General features: G+C 41.4%; 2 protein-coding genes across 2 annotated transcripts; one reads left to right on the top strand and one right to left on the bottom strand.

Annotated features, from left to right (window-relative positions):
* The first annotated feature begins 4,527 nt into the window (after positions 1–4,527).
* pi4k2a (phosphatidylinositol 4-kinase type 2 alpha) lies at positions 4,528–16,047 on the top strand. Its single transcript, XM_053476845.1, has 9 exons — positions 4,528–4,963; positions 10,779–10,979; positions 12,327–12,458; positions 12,638–12,791; positions 13,024–13,085; positions 13,201–13,300; positions 13,516–13,649; positions 13,792–13,851; positions 15,056–16,047. The coding sequence occupies exons 1-9, from the start codon at positions 4,625–4,627 to the stop codon at positions 15,215–15,217; spliced, it is 1,344 nt and encodes a 447-aa protein (XP_053332820.1). The 5' UTR covers positions 4,528–4,624; the 3' UTR covers positions 15,218–16,047.
* On the bottom strand, positions 15,697–21,438 carry avpi1 (arginine vasopressin induced 1). Its single transcript, XM_053476846.1, has 3 exons — positions 21,282–21,438; positions 19,304–19,686; positions 15,697–19,121 (listed from the first exon to the last, which is right to left on the bottom strand). Exons 2-3 carry the CDS (start codon positions 19,684–19,686, stop codon positions 18,941–18,943), a joined length of 564 nt encoding a protein of 187 aa, XP_053332821.1. The 5' UTR covers positions 21,282–21,438; the 3' UTR covers positions 15,697–18,940.
* Positions 21,439–22,961: the final 1,523 nt, after the last annotated feature.

The raw sequence follows: 22,961 nt of genomic DNA, 5'->3' as shown, positions 1-22,961 counted from the left end.
GTGTGTGTGTGTGTGTGTGTGAGAGAGAGAGAGTTTAATGAGCTCTTGTTCAGACCTGTTGGTGTGTGTTCTCCTGAGGGTCGCCCCCTGTCTGGGCTGTTCAGCTCCGGCGTCAGGGCGAGGCGTCTCCTGAGGGTCCAGATTTTTTTTTTAACACAGAAAGAAACCGTAAACCTGCAAGCTACTTCAATAATACGATGATGTTCAAAAAATGATCCGCACTCGGGTGGTAGAATTTTGGACAAATGCATCATTTTTCGCCTGGATCTTCCTGCTTTTCGGTACACTCTGTCCGTCTGTCACCAAGCTTTCGTATCCACTCATTAATAAAAATGTTTACGTCTGAGCTGCGAGACACGAACACGCCGCTGTCTTCGGTTCTTCATCAGATGGAATCTTCGTCCTGCTTTTAGGGAGCGAACAGGTGAAAGTCTAATGGCGTGAGATCAGGACTATAGTGAGCAGAAGTGTGTGAGATCACGACCCCCTCGGATATCAGTCCTCTGTGTTAAGTCTCCGGCTGTTCCAATACTTCTGGCTCTCGAGATGAGAATCCCAGGAAACAGATGAACTGATGTGACACGTTCCCACCTGACGGCACCGACTGGCGAGACGTGACGCTTGAACGGAAAGCGCTCATAAGTCCAACAGAAGTTTTGATATAACTGGAGTGCGGATCATTTCTGACTCAGGAACCGTACGTACACTCTTTCTACACTGAACACACTCTCTAACCCTGCAACCTGATGAGTTGGTAAGTAAGTTATAAATACTGTAGAATATATAATAATAATAGAAATACAGTCAGAGCTGTGGTCACCTGTCCTCACACTGGAGACCCTTCATGGAGCTACACAGCTCAGAGACGCTCCATCCTGTGTCCTGCTCATCACCTGACATCGCAAACATCTCGCACCCAAATCCTACAATCCTTACACACACACACACACACACACACACACACACTTGACTGCTGAATGCTGTGATAACTCTAAAATATCCACTGCAGGTATGCTGTACAGTGTGTGACTTCACGCTGTTATAAATATAAACTTTCCCAGATTCTTAAAACAACAACAACAACAACAACAACAATAATAATAATAATAATAATTTGAGTACAGAAAGCCTCTCTTACCTGCGAACAGCTGATCTGTGTAGTGAGGATCTAATTCTTCCTCTGAACATATAAGTGTGTGTGTATGTGTGTGTGTGTGTGTGTGTGTAGGGAGGAGTGGTAAAGGGATTTAACTCCCCTTAGTAACAGCTGTAGTTACAACAAGCCATGAGCAGCTGAGAGCGTTGCTCCCCATGGCATCACACACACACACACACACACACACACACACACACACACATAAAAGCATTGTTCTATTAATTAAGATATATTGTATTTATGTTAATAATTACTTGTTGGCCCCATTCCACAGTTCTGTGCAAAAGTTTGTGCACCCGTGGCCATTTTACACAATCTCCGCATGATTATTAAATATGATACAGATAGATAGATAGATAGATAGATATACCCTACTTTATTGATCCTGTAAAGGAAATTATTGAAATCATTAATACATATATATTGTATATAAAATTAAAAGGTGCCTAATAGTTTATTTGTTTTTGCACCCACTTTGAGTCATGAGCGTCAGAGGTGAGAGTCGTGGTTAACACGGAGTGTATCCCAGCAACACTGAGTGTGCTGCATGTAGGCCTCGTCGATTGCTCAGCGGTTGAGGTATTAATCAGAAGGTCATGATCCCAGGTTCAGATCACAGAACCACTAAGCCCTCGAGCGAGGCCCTTAAAGGGGAGTCTTGTCATGTCCATGTGGGGATTCCTCCGGGTTCCTTCCACCTCCTGAGAAATCCCCACATTGACATGACGGGAACCTGCGAAAGTTGGAAAAAACATCTGATTCAGGATGGATGCTCGGAAACTGGGGGGAAACAGCATTAAATTATTACAGAATCACTTATGGTGGCTTAAACTGTTAAAGCTCAGGGTTGCTGAGGGAACCATATCTGCCCCAGGGGGCGCTGTAAACATGCTGGCTGACCCTGCACTCTGACCCCAGCTTTCTAACTGGGATATGTAAAGAAATCATTTTACTGTGCGGTAAAAGGTAAATGTGACAAATAATTTAATTTTAATCATAATCATATTGGCTGTTACATTTTTCTTCAAATTTTAATGACATGACGCATAAAATGAAACAAAAATATAAAAATGGTGTGGAGTACTTGTCGATTGATCAATCAATCACAAATACAGGAAGTCCCGACTGACGTACATTCGAATTACAAAATCCCGAAAATGCGAACAGATTGTTCTACGAACATTCATAGATGCGAACAAATCAAAAAAGTATCTCACGTGTATTGTACAAAAAGTAGACACTGCAGTGCACGTGATACCAATATTCACAATTATATACAATATTTTCAGTGTGTAAGTGAATGTATAAAATGTCTAAAGTCTGGTCTATTGTGTATGTGTGTGTGTGTGTGTGTGTGCTGGTGCGGGAGAAATGAGTCGGCCCGATAATAGAAAATGTCTGTCTAGAAAAGCTGTCCTGATGGTGAATAATCCCAATTTTGGATAAAAATTTTTTGACAGAGTTCACAGTCCAATACAGTGGAAAACAGCTCTGAGACAAAATGACGTTTGGGATTCCCCTCGCGATATAAAGGTGCAGAGACAACACTGTTACATTTCACTGTGAGATTCATTTTCTTAGACACGGTTATGGTTTTCGGCCACATGATGGCAGTGTGAAGAAAGGGGACAGCGATTTAGTCAAGTGGATTCGTATGCTTTGCATTGTACAGGTGAAACTCAAAAATTTAGAATATCATGCAAAAGTTTTATTTATTTCAATAATGCAACTTAAAAGGTCAAACTAATATATAAGTATAACTAATATACTCATTACATGCAAAGCAAGATAGTTCAAGCTGTAATTTGTCATATTTGAGGCATTGATTATGGCTTACAGCTCATGATAACCCCAAATCAACAATCTCAGAAAATTAGAATATTACATGCAATCAATAAAACAAGGATTGTACATAGAACATATCTAACCTCTGATAAGTATAAATATGCATATGTACTCAGTACTTGATTTGGGCTACTTTTGCAGCAATAAATCCCCCAATGCGGTGTGGCATGGAAGCTATCAGCCTGTGGCACTGCTGAGGTGTTATGAAAGACCAGGATGCTTCAATATGCCCCATAGATTCTTTATAGGGTTCAGGTCAGGTGAGTTTGCTAGCCAATCAGGCAATTTAAAATCTCCTGGTAGACAGCTGCCTTGACCCTGGACTTAATGAAGCACAGTGGACCAACACCAGAAGATGACATGGCTCCCCAAATCAACACAGACTGTGGACACTACACACTGGACATCTTGCAGTGTGTGCCTGTCCATTCTTTCTCCAGACTCTGGGTCCTTTGTTTTCAAATGAGATGCAAAAGTTGCGAAAAAGATGTTCGCATTCAGAAAACTGGACTGAGCAACAGACCAGTTCTTCTTTTCTTTATCCCAGGTAAGACGCTTTTGACATTGTTTGTTGTTCAGGAGCGGCTTGACAAGAGGAATATGACATTTGAAGCCCATGTGCAGGATTCGTCTGTGTGTGGTGGCTCTTGATGCACTGACTCCAGCCTTAGTCCACCCCTTGTAAAAGTCCCTAACACTTTTAAATGGCCTTTTTCTGACAATCCTCTCCAGGCTGCGGTCATCCCTGCTGCTTGTGTACCTCTTTCTTCCACACGTTTCCCTTCCACATAACTTTCTATTAATGTGCTTTATTACAGCACTTCAGGAACATCCAACTTCTTTTGCAATTACTGTACCTTTTGAGTCTTTTCCTCCTTATGGAGGATGTCAGTGATGGTTTTCTGCACAACTGTCGGGTCAGCAGTCCCCTATGATTGTGCTTTCTACTGACTGAGACACCATTTAAAGGCTCAGGAAACCTCTGCAGGTGTTATGACTTAATTAGCTGATTAGAGTGGGACACTTACCTAGAATATTGAACCTTTTCACAATATTCTAATTTTCTGAGATAGTGGATTTGGGGTTTTCATAAGCTGTAAGCCATAATCCTCTCAATTATGACAAATCACGGCTTGCATTACTGAAATAAAATAACTTTTGCACGAAATTCATGAGACTGAGTAACATCCTCTGGGTTTCCAGCTTTGTCTAATCACAGAGACACATGTATCAGAAAAAGTCCAACAAAAAGCCAACATTTATTAAAATATATTTCTTTTAAAAATGTTATCATTAGATGTTCGCATTTGAGTGACTATAGTGTCATTAATCACCTAGAAAGTAATTATAAATATTTAAAAACAAAATGCTTGTCCGTGAAGGCGGTGTTATGTTCTGTCACATGTCTGAGTGTGGGCGTGTCCTTTGTAACCAATGAAGACGCACTTCCGGGAAAAAAATCTCTCGTCTGAGCACGTTGATTGGCTGAGATGCGTGTCGCTCGCTCACAGGCCCCGCCTTCACCCGGAAGCCGCAGGTCAGGAGACTTGTTTAGTTTGAGTAGCTTGTTGTGTTGGAGCTGTTTAACCCGCGAGCGCTTTTCCTCCGGCTCTCTTCTCCGCCATGGATGAAACGAGTCCGCTCGTGTCTCCGCTGCGCGACTCCGCAGACTTCGGTGCTTTCTCCGCCGAGCCGGCGAGTCCCCGCGGCGGGTTAGGCGGCGCTCCGGGCACGGTCATCCGCGTCCCGGCTGGGAGTCCCGGGCGCAGCCGGGAGAGGCAGCCCCTCCTGGAGCGGGACCGGGGCGGATCTCCGCGGGACCCGCACAGGAACGAGTTCCCGGAGGATCCGGAGTTCAGGGAGATCATCCGCAAGGCGGAAAGAGCCATCGAGGAGGGGATCTACCCCGAGCGGATCTACCAGGGATCCAGCGGGAGCTACTTCGTCAAAGACTCGCAGGGGGTGAGAGGAGTTCACAATAACGCCTAATCATCCCTGATACACTCTCAAATACACCACTTCCGGGTCAGCTCCGTTGTTTTCTTAACTTGCTGCATCACCGTGGCAGTGACGTGATGTCATACAGGTCCCCGGATGTACCAACTCCAAGCACGTATTGATGTTGTTTGAGTTTTTTTGGCAATACATACAGGTGCATCATGCAGTGCATTGTGGGATTGATTTATTGTTTGCCATGATTATTGGTACAAAGTCTAATAAGGGGTTGGATGCTGTACAGGTGCAAACTGTTTGGCATAAAAGGTATCGAAGATCTTTAAACGTTCTCAATAGTCTGCGTCCTCTTTTTGTGGGCGGGGTTTATCAAATGTTTAAAGAATTTCCTAGAAACAATAAACTTTACTTTTACTCACTCACCCATCGTCTATACCGCTTTATCCTGTATCCAGGGTGGCGGCGGGACTGGAGCCTGTCTCAGGAGACTTGGGGCATGAGGCGAAGTGCACCCTGGATGGAGTGTCAATCCATCACAAGGCGCACACACACACACACATTCACACACTACAGACAATTTGGGTAAGCCAATTAGCCTAATCTGCATGTCTTTGGACTGTGGGAGGAAACCGGAGTACCTGGAGGAACCCCACCAAGCACGGCGGGAGCCAAACTCAGACCCTGCGGGTGCGAGGCAACAGTGCTACTATGCCACCATGCTGCCATGCTTTACTTTTATTCATTTGAAAAAAAGAAAAGAAACATTGGATTAATCTTATTGGTAACGCATGGAATGTAATGGGAAAACTGGTGTCTCATGGTCTTCATTTCCATACACTAACCTGATTGGTTCTTATATTTTATGATGTAATAATATCTAGGCAAAAATTTTCAGCACCAACTTCGACTTTTTTTTTTAAGTCAGTGTGGATTTTTTTCAGGATATTTATTCCATTAGTTTATAAATTACTCAAAATGACTGTAGCTTTATGTTCCTTTAATTAGAACTTAACTTAATTAAAGCTTAATGTCACGGGTTTTTGGAATAAATCCTGTCCTGAAGTCTCATTTGATCAGTTAGCAGACGGTTCTGTACTGACATGGACGCGTTTCTCGGTTCTGAACAGCTCGTGGTCTGGGCTTCTTCTTCTCGCCACACGTTTCACTCTGAGAGGAAGTCCTATGTGACCCAGTTCTCCTTCTCTCTCTCTCTCTCCAGATTACAGAGCTGTAAATCCTAATAAGAGACTCGAGCGTAATGCAGGAATGTAAATCCCTGTTGTCATGTGCAGCGGTGGTGTTCGGTAACCTTTGACCCCTGATTAAACTTACCTAAGCAAACAAATAAATGAAGGGAGAGAAACTCTATTAGCTTCTTTTTGACTAGAGCTTCTTTTTGTCCTGATAAGTGCTTGTGTATGTGTGATGTTTTCACTTCTGTTTTTCACTCCAGGGTTCACACACGTTGAGGAACTCGTCACAGTTCTTCTGTTCGGTGCTAGGATTCGCATAGGGGATGATCTGGAACTCTGGAACGTTTATTCAGATCTGGAAATCATTTTGGAAATCTCTTGTTGTACTGTTTGGTTTTGTTTGTTTTTTGTATTAGAAGTTAAGGAGATATCAGCGTACACGACTGTGTAATTGAAGTTCTGGAATTCTTCACAACCCAAACCTGAGAACCAGATTCAAAGTGTTTAGGTTTATTTCTACCTAAGGTTCTTTAAAAATAGCCTGTCTGTCTTTCTGTCTCTCACTCACTCTGTCTGTGTCTGTCTGTCTCTTTCTCTGTCTCCGTCTGTCTCTCTCACTCACTCTGTCTCTCACGCTGTCTGTCTCTCAATTTCTGTTTTATTTTTCCATATTTCTATGTGTTTTGAACTTTTCCCCCTAGTTCTGTCTCTCCTTTTCTCTGTCTCTGTTATCTTTCTCTCTCTCTACTTCGTCTTTACTTCTGTCTGTTTCTTTCCTTCTTTCTCTCAGTCTGTCTTTCAGACTTATTAGAACCTTCACCCTCCCCTGCGATCCTTTTAGGGATCTAACTTAAAGAAATTTGACTTTAGAAATCTTCAAAGTTCTCAGCTTTAGTTGTAGAAGGCTTGTTGTGAAAGTTGTGAAATTCGGGAATTAGCTTGTTTAATATTAAACCACACATGATGATGTCCAGAAAGTCATCTGGTTATTTCTAAAGCTTGTGCACTGGATTTTTTGAGAACTCCCCAGAATCTTTTTCTCAGACTCTATAATTCCAGTAATATCGTTCTAGAAGGTCGGAATGTTCCAGACTTCTCTAGAATTAGGAAGATGAATAATTAAACCGGTGTGTTTTATATTCTGGAACTATTAGTGATAGTTCTAGAAGGATTGTGATGGAAGTTCTGGAATTACTTTGTTTAGTACTGAACTTTACATGATGGAGGTTGTGGAACTGTCTAGAATATTCTTTTGTTCATTTGTGGAATCCATACATTAGAGATCCTCTGAAATGATTAATTATGTAATTCCAGAACTTGTGGTTTGGAGGTTCTTTAGAGCCTGTGTTTGAAAGTTCTAAAGCTGTTCATTTTCTGGATCTCTTTAGAATTTTGCTGCTCTGCTCGAGTGCTGGTGTGGTGGAGGATCTGGACCTCTCCTCAATTGTTTTGGTGACTTTTAGGTCTAATTGATCTAATCTCTAGACTTCTGTTCAGGTCTGCCAGTCACATGGTGAGGGTTCAGGAACTGATTCAGCTCCACTTTAAAGTGCACACGGCCAAAACACAGTACTGGTGCTGATTTGGTGCTGATAATATATACAATGTGTGTGGTTGAAGATGCTCCTTGTAAGGTTTATGCAACATGGGTGTGACCGATCTTGCTTCTCCAAAAAACTTCAAGTTGTTAACTTCAGCCGTTTCAGAGAGATGATTTTATATGAGCCCCAAAAAATGGCCATTTTTAGCATCTCACTTCAAACAATAATAATTTATTATATTTATAATAAATTTCAATTATATTTATTCATTAGTATTGTAATTATTTATATATACATGAGCATTTTAAATTGGTGTAGCCTTATAGAAGCACATGACCTGTAAAAATGGTTGCTTAAATTAAAGCATTCTGTACAAAATTAAGGATTTTTTAAGCAAAAAATCTGTAGTGTCCGTAACCATGTCAAATTTATGTTGCGATATCTTAATAATTTTGCATTTTACTGTAGAATAATACACTTTTTCAGGTTTATTTCTTGGCTGATCGGCCAAGCTTCATCTGAACGACAGTTTTGAAAAAAAGTTACGGACACTACAGACATAAAAGGGCACGAAACTGTATTTTACCGAATGTGTTTGTTTTTTTATCTGATAAAAATATAAAAGTGTATTCGTATTTGAATTCCGTATTATAAAAAATGATGTTATATGATCCTATTTGAAACTTCACTTTTTCACCTACAGTAGGTGAGACACTGTTTAGCACCAGCACCATGTTTTGGCCGATGGGTTCTGGTGCCGTCTAGAACTCTGCAGGACGGACCGAGAACACTGCAGAAATAGTTTCTTAGAAAGTGAAAATATCTCACACACAGTTACATTTATCTACAGTTTCTTAAAATAAGATTATCACAATCAAATGTAGGATTATTAAACATATCTAATCAAATTGTACTAAAATGTGAAGCAGAATTTCTGTATAATTTTGCTAGTTTTGACTAGAAATAATATTTATAATACCTTAATGTTTGGTGTAAACTTTATTTAATGAGGCTTGGTTATATATTTAACGAATACTTTTTTCTTATTTCATTTATTTATTTATTTTTCTTCGGCAGTGTAGTGTAGTGTGTAATGTAACACAGCCTGATGCGGGCGCTGATGCGGCTCCTGTGTGAGGTTGTGTGTCGGTTGACTAGGATGGAATGTAATGGAAGCTTAGCAGGAAGTGTGTGTGAGTGTGTGTGTGTGTGTGTGAGAGAGCGAGACAGAGAAAGACAATACTTTCTGTGTGTTCCCTAAATCTTCGCAAGACTTCCTATAAAAATTCTCAAATTTCATTGAAACAGAACACACCGTTAATCGTGTGTGTGTGTGTGTGTGTAGATGTGTGTTAATGTGGGTCTTAAATCATGGAGTCAGTACGTGTTAGTAACGTGTCTGACAGACGAGTGCATCATGGTCACACTATCAGTGTCGCGTAATCGTATTGACCAGCCTCACTGTATCTGTGTGTGTGTGTGTGTGTGTTTAATCAGATTACACTCCTAAGAGTTCACTGCTACTAATCTCATTTGTTCCCTAAATCTGATGTTTAGTGTCCGTGCGATCAGATTTGATTTGCTCAGACTGTGGCCATGGGTGATCACATGGTCATGCAGGTTGTCACGGTAACGGTGATGGTCAGGTGACCGTAATGTGGCGCACAGAATCTTGCACATTTAAGTCGCGTATTAAGGAAAAAGCAGGTTATATCAGAATATACCAGACAGTGGTGATCCTTCACTGTTCAGAACAGACGTGTGTGTGTGTGTGTGTGTGTGTGTGTGTAGACGTTTGTTTTATTCCTGGGGAACTCTCTGGTGAAGCGTCATGTCCACTCAGCTCCCTGTTGCTAGGCGTGTTTCAGCTGCTCAGAGACTCGTCGGTGTTTGTCCTGAGACAGAGGAGGTGTGTGATTGGTCCAGATCTCTGATAGGGATCTCTGATCTGATCAGTGCTGCAGGACCCTACAGTAATACACTCCATAATGTCCTACTCCAGTTAGACCCTCTCTGTCCATTACTGATCACTTCTAGTACCTGTCTGTCTCTCTCTCTGTCTGTCTCTCACTCTGACTGTCTTCCTGGCGCTCTTTTTCTCTGTCTATTTTTCCCCTTGTCTGTGTTTTTCCTGTCTTTTTTTCTCTCTCTTTCTGTATTTCTCTCTCTGCTCTCACTCTGTCTCTCTCTTTGTCTCAGTTTATCACTCTTTTCTGTCTCTCTCTTCCCTTCTGTTTGTCTCTTAAATCCTGCTGCCTCTCTCTTTCTTGCTGTCTTTCTTTGTCTGCCTGTCGTACTCCTTCCTTCCCTCTGCTTGTCTCTCTTTCTATATTTCTTTCTTTGTCTCAATTTGTCTCTCTTTTTCTCTGAGTCTCTTTCGGTCTGTCTTTAATTTTCTTTCTGTCCATTTCTTTTCCTCTGCCTATCTTTGTGTCTGTCTCTCTCTCTTTCCTTCTATTTGTCTCTTTCTCACAGTCTGTCTTTTATTTTCTCTCTTTCCCTCTCTCATATCTTTACCTCTGCCTGTCTCTCTCTGTCTGTCTGCCTCTCTCGCTTTCTTTCCTCCTGTCTCTCTCTTTCCCTCATCCTCTCTTTTTCTTTTTTCTTCTCTCTCTTTCTCTTTAGCTGCCTTTCTTTTGTCTTTGTCTCTCCCTTTTTCTTTCCCTCTCCTTCTGTCCTTCACTCTCTCCGTCTCTTATTCTTATCCTTGCATGAGGTAAACACGTGTCCTCTTGGAGTGTGTCATGTGGTCTATGAGTAATCCTAACCCTCTGTGTTGTAATTAGCCGCACTGAATCATGGGAAGACCCGAGTGAGATCTGGAGTGACATGGCTCTTTTTTTTTTGTATATAACGGTTTCTTTACCCTGTCGCAATTTTCTTCTTATTTTTGCAATAACATAATTCAGATGAAACAGTTGGTAGGAAAAAGTAAATGGTTACTAAAGCGCCCAGTCCGTACAGTTTACCAGGAGTGTTATAATCTCTGATTTAGGTCAGGAGTACAGGACCGGGTGTCTATGTCTCACACGTCTCTTTATGATCAAATATTAAAGTGTGTTTGTTTTCCCATGTGTGTGTGTTGTGCAGAAGATCATCGGCGTGTTCAAGCCGAAGAACGAGGAGCCGTACGGTCAGCTGAACCCCAAGTGGACCAAGTGGCTGCAGAAGCTGTGCTGTCCCTGCTGCTTCGGCCGAGACTGTCTCGTCCTCAACCAGGGCTACCTGTCCGAGGCCGGAGCTAGCCTAGTGGACCAGAAACTGGAGCTCAACATCGTGCCAAGGACCAAGGTCTGTCCCACACACTCAAGTGTGCCTGGCCAAACACACACAAAAAAAAAAATCTGCATTTCAGAACCAATCATGAACAGAGGTCGCGTAGACTGAAAAACATTAACAGTAAAAACCAGAGCAGAGCGTCATATCTCTTTATGAGTATTGATACTAAAATTAGTGGAAGCAAGTGACCTGAAAAAGTTGTTGCTTAGATTTAATTAAATTAAATCCATGCAAAATTAATGATTTTCTCCCACCAGTAAAGTCTGTAGTGTCCGTAACCATGTCCGATTCATCTTAAGAATTTATCATGTGAAATCCAAACTGGCCAAGTTTCATCTGAATGACAGTTAAGACCGTTAAAAGATTTGAATTCAAAAAAGTTCCAAACACTAAAACATAAAAGGGCTTGAAACTGTTTTAGTAAATGTGATTCTTTTAATCTGATAAAAATATAAATGTGTGTATGTGTATTAACAAAAAAACAAAAAGAAGCATGGATCAGAAGATGAGAAGTGTTAAGTATTATTAACAATGTTAGTGTTTTATGATCCTGTCTGGAAAATCACTTTCATCATGAACAGAGTTCAATTTAAATAAAAAAAAACAGTAAAAGCCAGAGCTGTGTTTAATAGTGAAAGGAAGAGCATTTTCATACACACACACACACACAGTGTGATGAGAAGTCTCAGGACTGGAACTAAACACTGTGTGTCCATAAGAAAACCACTCGTTAGTGACAGTTTGCTAGGGAGCATAAAGACTGGACTTTGGAGTGATGGATAAAAAGTCATGTGACCTGATGAGTCCAGACTGAGTCTATCCCAGAGTGATGGGCGTGTCAGGGTGAGAAGGGAAGCACATGAAGCGATCATGCATAGTGTCCACTGTACAAGCCTCTGGAGACAGTGTTATGATCTGGGGTTGATCAGTCGCTCAGGTCGAGACTCAGTAACGTTATGGGGCAATAAAATGAAGTCAGCTGACCACCTGAATGTACTGAATCACCAGGTCATCACATCTATGGAGGTTTAATGAAGTCTTAAAGTGTCTTGACTGATTTTGGCCAGGCAGTGTGTATGATCACATGATTCATTCAAAGAGTCAGACATCACAAAAACATGCACAAACATGAAGCACGTGTGTGTGCGTGTGTGTATGTGTGTGCTCTTGTGAAACCAGCGCAAGTTAAATGGAACTCGGCCCTGTAGAGAAGGTGGTTACATGGTTTCTCTGTGCAGTCAGCCTTCTCACTTCCTGTTGATGGCATCAGCCTCATCTTTGATCTCTCACACACACACACACACACACACACACGTTAGTATTAATTTGGCTCCCTCTGTGTGTGTGTGTGTCTCTCAGGTGGTGTACTTGGCGAGCGAGACGTTTAACTACAGTGCCATAGACAGGGTGAAGTCTCGGGGAAAGCGACTGGCTCTGGAGAAAGTGCCAAAAGTGGGGCAGCGCTTTCACAGGATCGGCCTGCCTCCGAAAGTAAGACCTTGCGTCTCTAATGCAGCTATGATGTTTGTTTGTTTTTGTTTGGTTGTTTGTTTATAACCATCATTCTTATTTGAGTGTTGTCTGCAGCTCACAGCGCCTCCTGCTGGCCTGGAGTCTATATAATTATCTCTAAGTTTCAACACTGTTTGGCGGTTTTGTTCCCACTCCAGGTCGGCTCCTTCCAGCTCTTCGTAGACGGTTATAAAGACGCAGATTTCTGGCTGCGGCGGTTCGAGACCGAGCCGTTACCCGAAAACAACAACCGGCAGCTCCAGCTCCAGTTCGAGAGGCTCGTGGTGCTGGATTACATCATCAGGAACACGGGTATGGCACAAGTCCTCATGCACATTCCTTTCACCACACACACACACACACACACACACACACACACACAGACACAGAGACAGTTTATGAATGCAGCATTATGAGCGGTTTTTTAAACAAGAACCAAAAAAAAGATTTTACTACATAAATTATCACTGTACTGTTACTGAAGCGCTGTGTGTAATGTGTGTGTAATGTGTGTGTAATGTGTGTGTAATGTGTGATCCTGCAGATCGAGGCAACGACAACTGGCTCATAAAGTACGACTGCCCCATGGACCTATCAGGGAACAGGGTAAAGACACGTCTGATTAACAAGGACATTTAAAATGACTGGTTTGTTATTATTATTGATGTACGTTTTTAATGGTGTGTGTGTGTGTGTGTGTGTGTGTGTGTGTGTCCTATAGGATAGTGACTGGGTGGTGGTGAAGGACCCCATCATTAAAATAGCAGCCATCGATAACGGCCTGGCGTTTCCCCTTAAACACCCGGACTCCTGGAGAGCCTGTAAACCAATCACATATCATACACTGATTAGTCTCTCACACACACACACACACATCTCTAATTAATAATAACATGTCTCTCTGAATAATCACACACACACACACACCCAGGCTGAATTTAGATTGTAGCCCGGGTTGCATTTTTAGTTAAATCTGATTATTTAAAGCTCACTGGTTGTGTGTGTGTGTGTGTGTGTGTGTGTGTGTGTGTTGTAGATCCGTTCTACTGGGCGTGGCTCCCTCAGGCCAAGGTGGCGTTCTCACAGGAGATCAGGGAGCTGGTTCTGCCCAAACTGGCCGACCCCAACTTCATCAAAGACCTCGAGGAGGACCTGTACGAGCTCTTTAAGGTGAGACCGCTCGAAACACACACGCACACACGCAAAATGCATGTGTGTGTTTCTGCGTGCAGCTGGACGTTAGACCAGCATAGAAAAGCATTATTCTGCTTTTACTTGTATTAATGTGTGTGTGTGTGTGTGTGTTTTGCAGAAAGATCCAGGTTTTGACAGAGGCCAATTCCACAAACAGATCTCAGTAATGAGAGGACAGGTCAGTCTCTCCCCCTCTCTGTCTCTCTGTCTCTCTCTCCACTTATTTATCCATGTCCCCGTCTGTCTCAGCATCGTTACAGGTGTTATGTCAGTAAACAAGTTAAAAAAAATGGTCTGCAGTCCGGTTCTATTAAAACCTCCGTTGGTTTTATCAGCGCTTTCCGCTGAAGCCTCAGTCTCCTGTCAGGTGTGAACGTGTCACATCAGTTCATCTGTAACTGCGCTGTGAGTAAAAATAAATGTCGCACTTGTTATAGACATGAAGGAAGAGCAGCGCGACCTGGTTTATTCTGAGTTGTTTTTTTTTGTCTTTTTTTGTCTTTGTTTGGGTGTGGTCTGAGGGTGTACATGGTGCTAAATCAGCTCACATAAACAAGTGTTTGGATATCCGCAGACACAATGTGGAGCGATACTCTAATAACGAAGGAAACATCCTCAATCAGCGACCGAGAAAAAGCTGAGATTGTCATCTCAAGGGCCAGAAGTTTTGGAACATTATCAGGAAAAAGGTTCAACAACCATCAGTGTGAGTAACAGTGAGACGCTTACTGAAGAGCTGAAGACTGAACACAGAGGACTGAACACAGAGGACATGGTGATCTCGCACACTTCTGCTCCACACGGTCACTGACACTCTGAGGTGTTAAATCGTCCTCACTATAGTCCTGATCTTACTCAGTCAGACTTTTACCTGTCCAGTCTCCTGAAAGGACGAAGATTCCCTCCTGATGAAGTACTGAAGACAGCGGTGTGTTTGTGTCTCGCAGCTCAGACGTAAATATTTTTTTTAATGAGGGAACACGAGAGCTTGTTTTAAAAAAGCAAGGTCGAAAAAATGTATTAGTCTCTTCCAAAAGTTGTGCAGCCAGAGTGCGGATAATTTTTGACTCACTCTCGTATACAAGTCTTTTCATTAATAAAGACCAATCGGAGTTAGGATCTCTGTCTGTGCTCACCTGTCAATCATGCCATCCTTTCAATTCCTGATAAATCGGAAAGCTCCGCCCCCCGCACTACATTTAGACTGCGTTTTGTTTTGTGGGCGTGGCTTTGCAGGGAACGTTTTAAGGAGGTTCTAGTTCACCTAGACTGTATTTTTAACACAATTCGCGCATTAATCGTCTTGTCCATTGTCTCGACTTACAGTAAGAACATTCTTGCATGTAAACATCATAGATGACGTTTGGTTCTCCTCCCCTCAGATCCTGAACCTGTCCCAGGCCCTGAAGGACAGTAAATCCCCCCTGCAGCTGGTACAGATGCCCCCCGTGATCGTGGAGACGGCCCGGGCGCCGCAGCGCGCCAACACCGAATCCTACACGCAGAGTTTCCAGAGCAGACGGCCGTTCTTTACGTGGTGGTAATGATGACGTGTCGCTGTGGGCGTGGCTGTGGGCGTGGCTAACCCGAGACCTGCTGCTCTTCCTCATGAACTGCGCTCGGTACGGAACAGAGACTCAAAGCTTGGATGACAGGAGCAGAGGACCTCTTCCTTCTTGGCCATCTTTCCCCCCCAGAACCAAAATCGGCGATTCTTGTTGCTCTTTAAAGAGAAGCATTATGTTAATAAAGGTACACACTGACCTGCCAAACTGTGTGCACATTGACACACACACACACACACACACACGTGCCATTACACTGTAGCTACACTGATGGTGGACGTGGGCATTTCCCTGCAGCTCTGTCTCTCTCCTCTCGCCTGTGCTGTCGCCCTCTGGCTGTGTGGAGGACGAACTGCATGTCTGTAAAGACTTTACCTAAAAATGTGCAACTGACAACAACAGCGACAAAAGAAAATGCCACAAGTTTCTCTGTGTAGAGCTTCTCTCTCTCACATGGCTTATGTTTTTTTTTTTTTTTTTTTTTACATCTTTGCAAACTTTTGTTGGATTTTTCTGCCTTGCCTATGTTTTATTTCTCTTTTTTTTTCCCCCTGCCTACTTTACATCATGCGTATGTACCAGACTGAGCATGTGCACAAACACTGGAACACCCCATATTCCTAATCTCCCCCTCCGCCCCCATTATTCCTAAAAAGCAGGACCTTTTTTTTATTATTATTATTATTATTATTAACATCAACGAGTCAACAAAACTGACCTTAAAATGCCGCGGCGATGCAGTGTATAAATCTGTATGTAATGTACTGTAATGTAATGTAATTTAGCAAGAATATATAAGCTATAACAAAGTGTTTCGTTTGTTTGTTTGTTTTTAAAGTACAAATTCACACAAAATTACAGTTACAGCAAATATACAATATCTTGTGTTTAACAAAGACAAATATGTATAAAAAAAAAGGAGAAACACATTCATCAAGTAACTTGGTTATTAACTTTTAATAGTGTTATAAATGTAAGATCGCATTAACATTGATGATCGATTAAAAACGCTGGTTTTAAAATGGATCCATATAAAACGTATTAATTTGCTATTAATCCTACACATGGAAAGTTTTCCACATATTATGCTTCACACTCATCTTAAAATAGATTTTAATCTTTTTCCCTTATAATTCTACACACAGTGACAAATTAAAAACAGGGTGCGTGTCATTTTTTGTTAGTTTATTAAAAAGAAAAAATAATAATAAAGGACTGGAATATCCCATTTATTTCAGTATTCTATGGAGCCCCTAAAGGGACATGGGTGGGAATTAATAAATCTATTATTTATTTTAATAAAAACTGAGGAAAAAAACCTGTGGGATTGTGTATAGAATGATGAATGGAAAAAAATTTTAAGTTTTGAATCTATTTTAAGATGCACCCATTCACAAAAGTTAGTGCACCCCTCTAACATTTTAGTTTTTCCTTTTCTTCGAAGTGTATACATTTATGTGAGACGATTATGCCCCCTAGTGGTGAAGTAGAAACAGGGCTCACCAGGGATTACTAGACAATATTATCGCGATACCTCAATCCTGATCAGATTTGTACTGTGATTCTGTAATTATCACGATTTTAGAAATATCCTGATTAAATTAAAAAAATTTGTTGCAATGTTCAAGAAACTTGGCAAATGATAATTGCTGCAGGATTAAAGAGAAATGGCAACATGTTACCAGCTCCAGTGCAAACGTATGAAAAGTTTCAGTCCGTGTGCCGATATGTGAATCACCATGTGAAAGAATCGTGATAGACAGACGACAAACATAGATAAATGGATACTTTATTGATCCTGAAGGAAAGTCCAAGACATACAGTAGTGTTATGTAAATGATTCATTTCTGGGGTTTTTTATTACTGTAATTTCGCTTTTGTCCCATTAGTGTTTATGTAATTGATTTGGGTACAATCCTAATTTAGTAAAAATTTTAATATTTTTTTCAAAAAACAATAATGTAAGACAACATTGGACTGATAATAAAGTCTGGAATACCCATAATGCACTGGTGTCTAAACGATAAAGTCTAAAATACTGTACATTTAAACATTGAAATGTTGTGGAAACTACCGTAAACCCTGGAGTATGTTAGCTACCATAAATACTCATAAAAAAAAAAAAAGTTGCAATTACACATTAGTGCGAAACGTACGCCAGCTTATTTCAGCACCTTTAAAGAGTTCTCGGTCTCAGGACACGACCACAGACCAGGTAAAGAACTCCTTAAGATTTCCCTTAAAAAAATGTTTTTTAAAAAACCTCCAGAAAAATTAAGGCTAGCTACATTTCCTATTAGAATTACCCGAACTATATTTAAATACATATCAAAGGTAACAATCAGAAACTACAATCGTGCTAGTTATTATTTCTCAAATGCCACATGTCATCATCACATCTACTGATTCCCCTTTATCACGTCATTCTTAATGATATAAACGATCTAGAACATAACATGGAAGAGCGAGTGATTTATCTGCAATGCATATTCCTTATCGGAACGTCCCGCACGTCGGAGCGTGTGTGTGTGTATATACATATATAATATATATATTGCTAACATGCTACACAAGAACTACGTATGACGTGAAACTCAAGTACTGCCAGGAGATCCAGCTCAGACGACACAGAGACCGGTGACATCATCCACTTGGTTTCATGCTCACGCTTTAAAAAAAAAAAAAAAAAAAAGAAGCTGCTTTCGAGGTTGGCTGGATTTCCATTAAAGTCTCCGGTTTAAAAGAAAAAAAAAAATCACTAAAAACGTTCACGCCGAGCCCGCGTCAGTGACGTGAGGGGAGTGTTACAGAGGAGTGTTACACACTGAGGCATGTGCTGACAGCGGCGTGTAGCATGTGTGTGAGAAGGGTTTAATACACATGGAGGTCTGTTTACTGTAATTTCATACACTCCTAATATTTCATTAATCATCTCGGATTAGTTTTTAACTGTTGATTTTTTTTACCATGCAACATTACCGAGGTTTAAATGATCTCCATTCAGGATTTACACTTTATAAATCATTATTATACATCCCATACATTTCTTCCACAAAGTTAACAGTTCAGCTCCTTCCTTCCAGGTTTTAATAATGTGTTACCCCTTTCCAGTCATTTTAAATCTGTGTAATTGATTTCTCTGCTTGACGTGAGCCAGTAATTTTCCAGGGTGTTAGTTTTTTTTTGATCACAAGACGCTATGGAACTGAAACACGGTTTTCTGTCCTTAGTACGATATTTTGCGGGGGGGTGTTGGTACTAGAAACTGGTATTTGTGCAAATTCTGACTATGGAAATAAAAAGCGATCGAGGTGGTTAAGTGTCCACGCACCCAGTAAGTGCTGGAACTAAATCATTTGTGCTACGACTTTCTACTTTCTTATTATTTTTCTGTTTTAATTCTTAGCAGCATTTTGATCTTTTCCTTAACTTAAAACTATACACGCAAGTAGTGTATGATGTCGTGTTAAACTGTGCATAATAAACAGCACATGCCTCTAATGTTTTTAGGTTTGTAGTAAATTATTATTTTTTTTTTTATTTGTTGCAGCAGCATTACAAGACGAGTAGTGTCGCGTTAAACACACTCCGAAAAGCTCTGTAGTGTCGTGTGTGTGCGCGTGCGTGCGCGTTTAGCTCTCAGGTTCCCTTTAGTGTTATTTATATTTAGTCATTATGTAGTTTTTTCGCGTCTCTGCGCCATCAGTGTCGTATCCGGTGCAGGTAGCGTTCCGGATCTTTCTCGTCCCGGCTCCAGGTCACCTGGACGTCTTTCTCGTCTCCTAGGTCACATGACTTCTTGGCCTGTCCCACGCACGCTCCCCAAGCCGTGACCTCATCGCCATCGGCGGTGACCTCAGATGATGGCGTCCGATCGTTCGTTCTAGAAGGAAACGGGAAAAAAAAAAACAGGTTTTACAAACAACATGGTTCGATGTATTAATATTGATCACAGATTGTGGCAAGACAAGTATAAATATTTTTGTTAATTAAGGAATCTGACATCATTAAACCTGAAATGAATAATATATGGGATTATGGTGAAGTCCTTGGTGTGTACCTCACCTCTGCCGACTCTCTGACGCTCGGGCCCCTCTGCTCGCCTCAGCCCGGATCCCGTTTCTATTCCTCGCCCTCACCCGGAGCCCGACCAGCGCCTGCGCCAACCCTTCGTCTTCTTCCTCCTCCACCTCGGAACCCTCGTCCTCATCCTCCTCCCCGTCCCCATCGGCCCGTCTCCGGCTCCTCCACACCTGTCTGGCTTTCCGCTCGGCGTCCGGTTCCCCTGCCGAGTGGAAGAGGCGTCTAAGCTGGCGGAGCTTCACGCCCTGGAAGATGTTCGCCGAGCCAGACTTGCGCATGCGACGCTCCGACGTCGAGCTCTGACAGAACGTGCGCTGGGGTGCCCCGAGCAGCACCGCAGGGGCGCTGACACCCACCTCCTCCATCTGCAGAGAGGGGGAAAAGAAAAACATGGGTTTGAATAAAGATCTTCAAGCTCTGTTTGGGAATTTAAAGCTGGTGTTGGTTCTTCGGGAAAAAAAAAAGCAAGCATTAGTGTAAGCCCAGCTGATATTAACAGAATGTGAGATGGACATCATCACAGTAAGGGATGGTTGTATAAGGAGTACATAAGCAGATTTCGATTGTCTGATCCCCACTTATGATTCTCAGCACTGAACACTGTTATACAAGTTGAACATAAATCCTGGAATATTGCAGCTACCGTAAACACTCTAAGAAATGAGAATTCAGAATTTCTATAAGCCACAACAACTCTTGACTTTTTCCTGTCCAGGTTGCTGATTTTGTGTGTAATGAAACGAGCGCATGCAAAACATTAACACTTTAATCACAAACTCGGTGACCCGAATACACCACTAAGGTTTACACACCCCACATATTTACTCCACTGTAACTGAAACAGGAAGTAAACACCACAGCAGCCTGTTTACACATACAGGGCGTGCGTCACATCTGCTTATATCCGAAAAACACTCTGGTCAGAGTGAAACGCGTTTACCTCACGTGTTCACAGACCTGACCTAAATCCAAGCTAATCTTGGCCTGCGTCCCAAACCAATCAGGCCACAGGTCTCACAGCCCAGCTTTTAGAAAGTTACAGACAGAGTCATAGACATTCAGAATGATGATTACTCATGTTTTCACCACAAACCGATGATGACCGAGTAAAAAAACAAAACAAAAAAACAATGCAGTGCCATCTTTAATGTACACCTCAGGTTGGAATGAGAAAATCAATTAAGATTAATTAAAAATGCTTTGTAGTACTGCCTAATAATAATAATATAATTGTTTTCCATTGTGAGAGGTTGTTTTATTTCATCTAAATATTGTGTGGGAAGTGTACAATAAATATAATCTTGCTATTTTTTTTATTTAAAAAAATAATAATTATGTGAGGTAAATAAACCGTTATGAACCAACGCGGTGACGTTATTGATAATATAAAAAAAAAATATATATATATATATAAAAATTATATCAAAAAATATAACAAAAACATTACAATAAATATTCTTATCTTTTTTTTAATGATATATTTTTTAAATTTCACGTCGCTGCGTCATGACGTCACGCTAACGTACTGCAGTGACTTCTGCTCCCATCAGTGCACGTTAGCTAAAAAAAAAGAAATTTTTCTGGGGGAAAAAACCAACAAAAAGATAAGAAAAGCAATGGATTGACGACAGGAAAGTTATTAATCATTAATTATGCGTCACTGAGTGACAAACGCGTCGTTAACCAGAGATAAACACCGATCTGTGACGTCGCACTGACGACAGCGTAGGGCACGCGCGCGGCGCTGTGCGCTATATTTAGCTCTATATTAATTTTGACTTGCACTTTTTTACCAAAAAAACAAAATCTTGCTGTCGTGTAGATAATGCTTTCCATTGTATATAACAATGCATGTTAATTTTGAAAATTTGAACACATTATACACAAAAGCTGAAACAGATGATAATAAAAGAAGTAAGCGCGTGCAGAAATGCAAGAGAGAGTAAAGTAAAGACCAGACCGTTTAGTGAGTTTATCCTCTTCACTCCATCCGGATCTTTAAAAAATGCTCTGTAATATTACTGAGTTTCAGAATGATTCAACTCTCTTAGCATGAGTCTCTGTGTGTGTTTTAGTGTTTCTCAGCCTTATGTGTCAGTGCCACGACTCTTCCGCCTACGTCAAACTGCATGCCGTCCAATCAAGTCGCTCGGCTGGGTGTTAAGTCCCGCCTTTCTATTGCAGCTCTGGCAAATCACAGACAGCGCAGCTCTCTCTCCCCGTGTGCAGCTCAAAGGTGCAACTTTCATTGACGTCATTGGCACTGATCTTCATTCCTGCAGCTAACACAAGTGACACGCTTGACAGGGAAAGAGTTTCAGAATCAGTTTATTATAGATCCTGTAGAAACAATCAACATGCAATGGAATAATTAAAGACTAGGAACCTCTCATAAGCTGTGAATGGAATGTCCTTAAACTAAAGTTAAAATTATTACTTCACATCAGTGGAAATGATTTCATTTATACTGCACAAATGAATTGAAATCAGATATTGCACTTGGAACTTAAGTTGTGGGAAAAGTAGTGTCATAAAATATTATTACTGAACAGGAACTACTCATAGTTCCTGTCCCGCAGTGAAAACGTTCACATCAGACGCAGGCTGACAGGTTTACATCATCATTAAATGTGTGGGTTTGTCCGTCAGAAGCAGAAGCTCTCTCACTCACATTTATCCTGTGTACATGCGACTATGATTATAGTTTTGGAAATTTGGTAATATTTTTTGGGTGGCTGGAACGGATTATCTGCATGTACATTGTTTCCTATGGGAGAATGCTTTTATTTCCCCCGCAAAAATACAAATTTTCACCTTAAGAACTTGTCTCCAGAACTGATTAAATTGATATTAAACCCGGATTAAGTATCACTGTCGCTTTGCACCTCCAAGGTCCGGGTTCGACCCCCGCCTCGGAGTTTGTGTGCTTTTTCCCCATGCTTGGTGGGTTTCCTCCAGGTAATCCGGTTTCCTTCAACAGTCCAGAAACATGCAGATTAGGTTAAAAAGTGTTCCCGAATTACCTGTAGTATGTGTTTGTTTGTGCCCAGGGTGTAACCCGCCTCATGCCCTAAGTCTACGGTGATAGGCTCCAGGCCCCCTTTGACCCTTTATACAGGATAAACCGGTAAAGATGAGGAGTGAGGGAGTGAGAACCTGCACATTGTGTTTCCCGAGTCCTTTTATGGTAACACTTCCTATATCCCGTATCCAGATGAATATAATTTCAAACACCTTGTGTCTGCTGGAACCCTTTTGTTTAACCGGAAAATGCTAAAAAGTATCGTCTGTCTGTCTCCGGGTCTCTTTATGACTGATACATTAATGACTGGTTCTTTTGATGTACGTGACACAGAGCACCTGACCAAAAGCTTAGCTGATAATAAACAGAGATGTTTTTTTGACATCATGCATGTGTGTGTGTGTGTGTGTTGTCTTTGCCAGTTGTTCGGACCTGGCTGGTAAGCGCATTGAGGAGCGACGGACACAACAAGCCATAATTATTCTTCTTTTTAATCTAACAATTCTGCATTCTCTTCTTCAACCTATCAGGTACTGAAATATAGACTTGAGCTACTGTAAATACAGGCATTGTGTATTTAGTGAAAGATCTAAAAGCACCTCTAGGTAGTGATCCAGT

The sequence above is a fragment of the Clarias gariepinus genome, chromosome 18 (assembly GCF_024256425.1).
Source record: "Clarias gariepinus isolate MV-2021 ecotype Netherlands chromosome 18, CGAR_prim_01v2, whole genome shotgun sequence".
Classification (NCBI taxonomy): domain Eukaryota; kingdom Metazoa; phylum Chordata; class Actinopteri; order Siluriformes; family Clariidae; genus Clarias; species Clarias gariepinus.
This window is presented reverse-complemented; position numbering and strand designations above follow the sequence as displayed.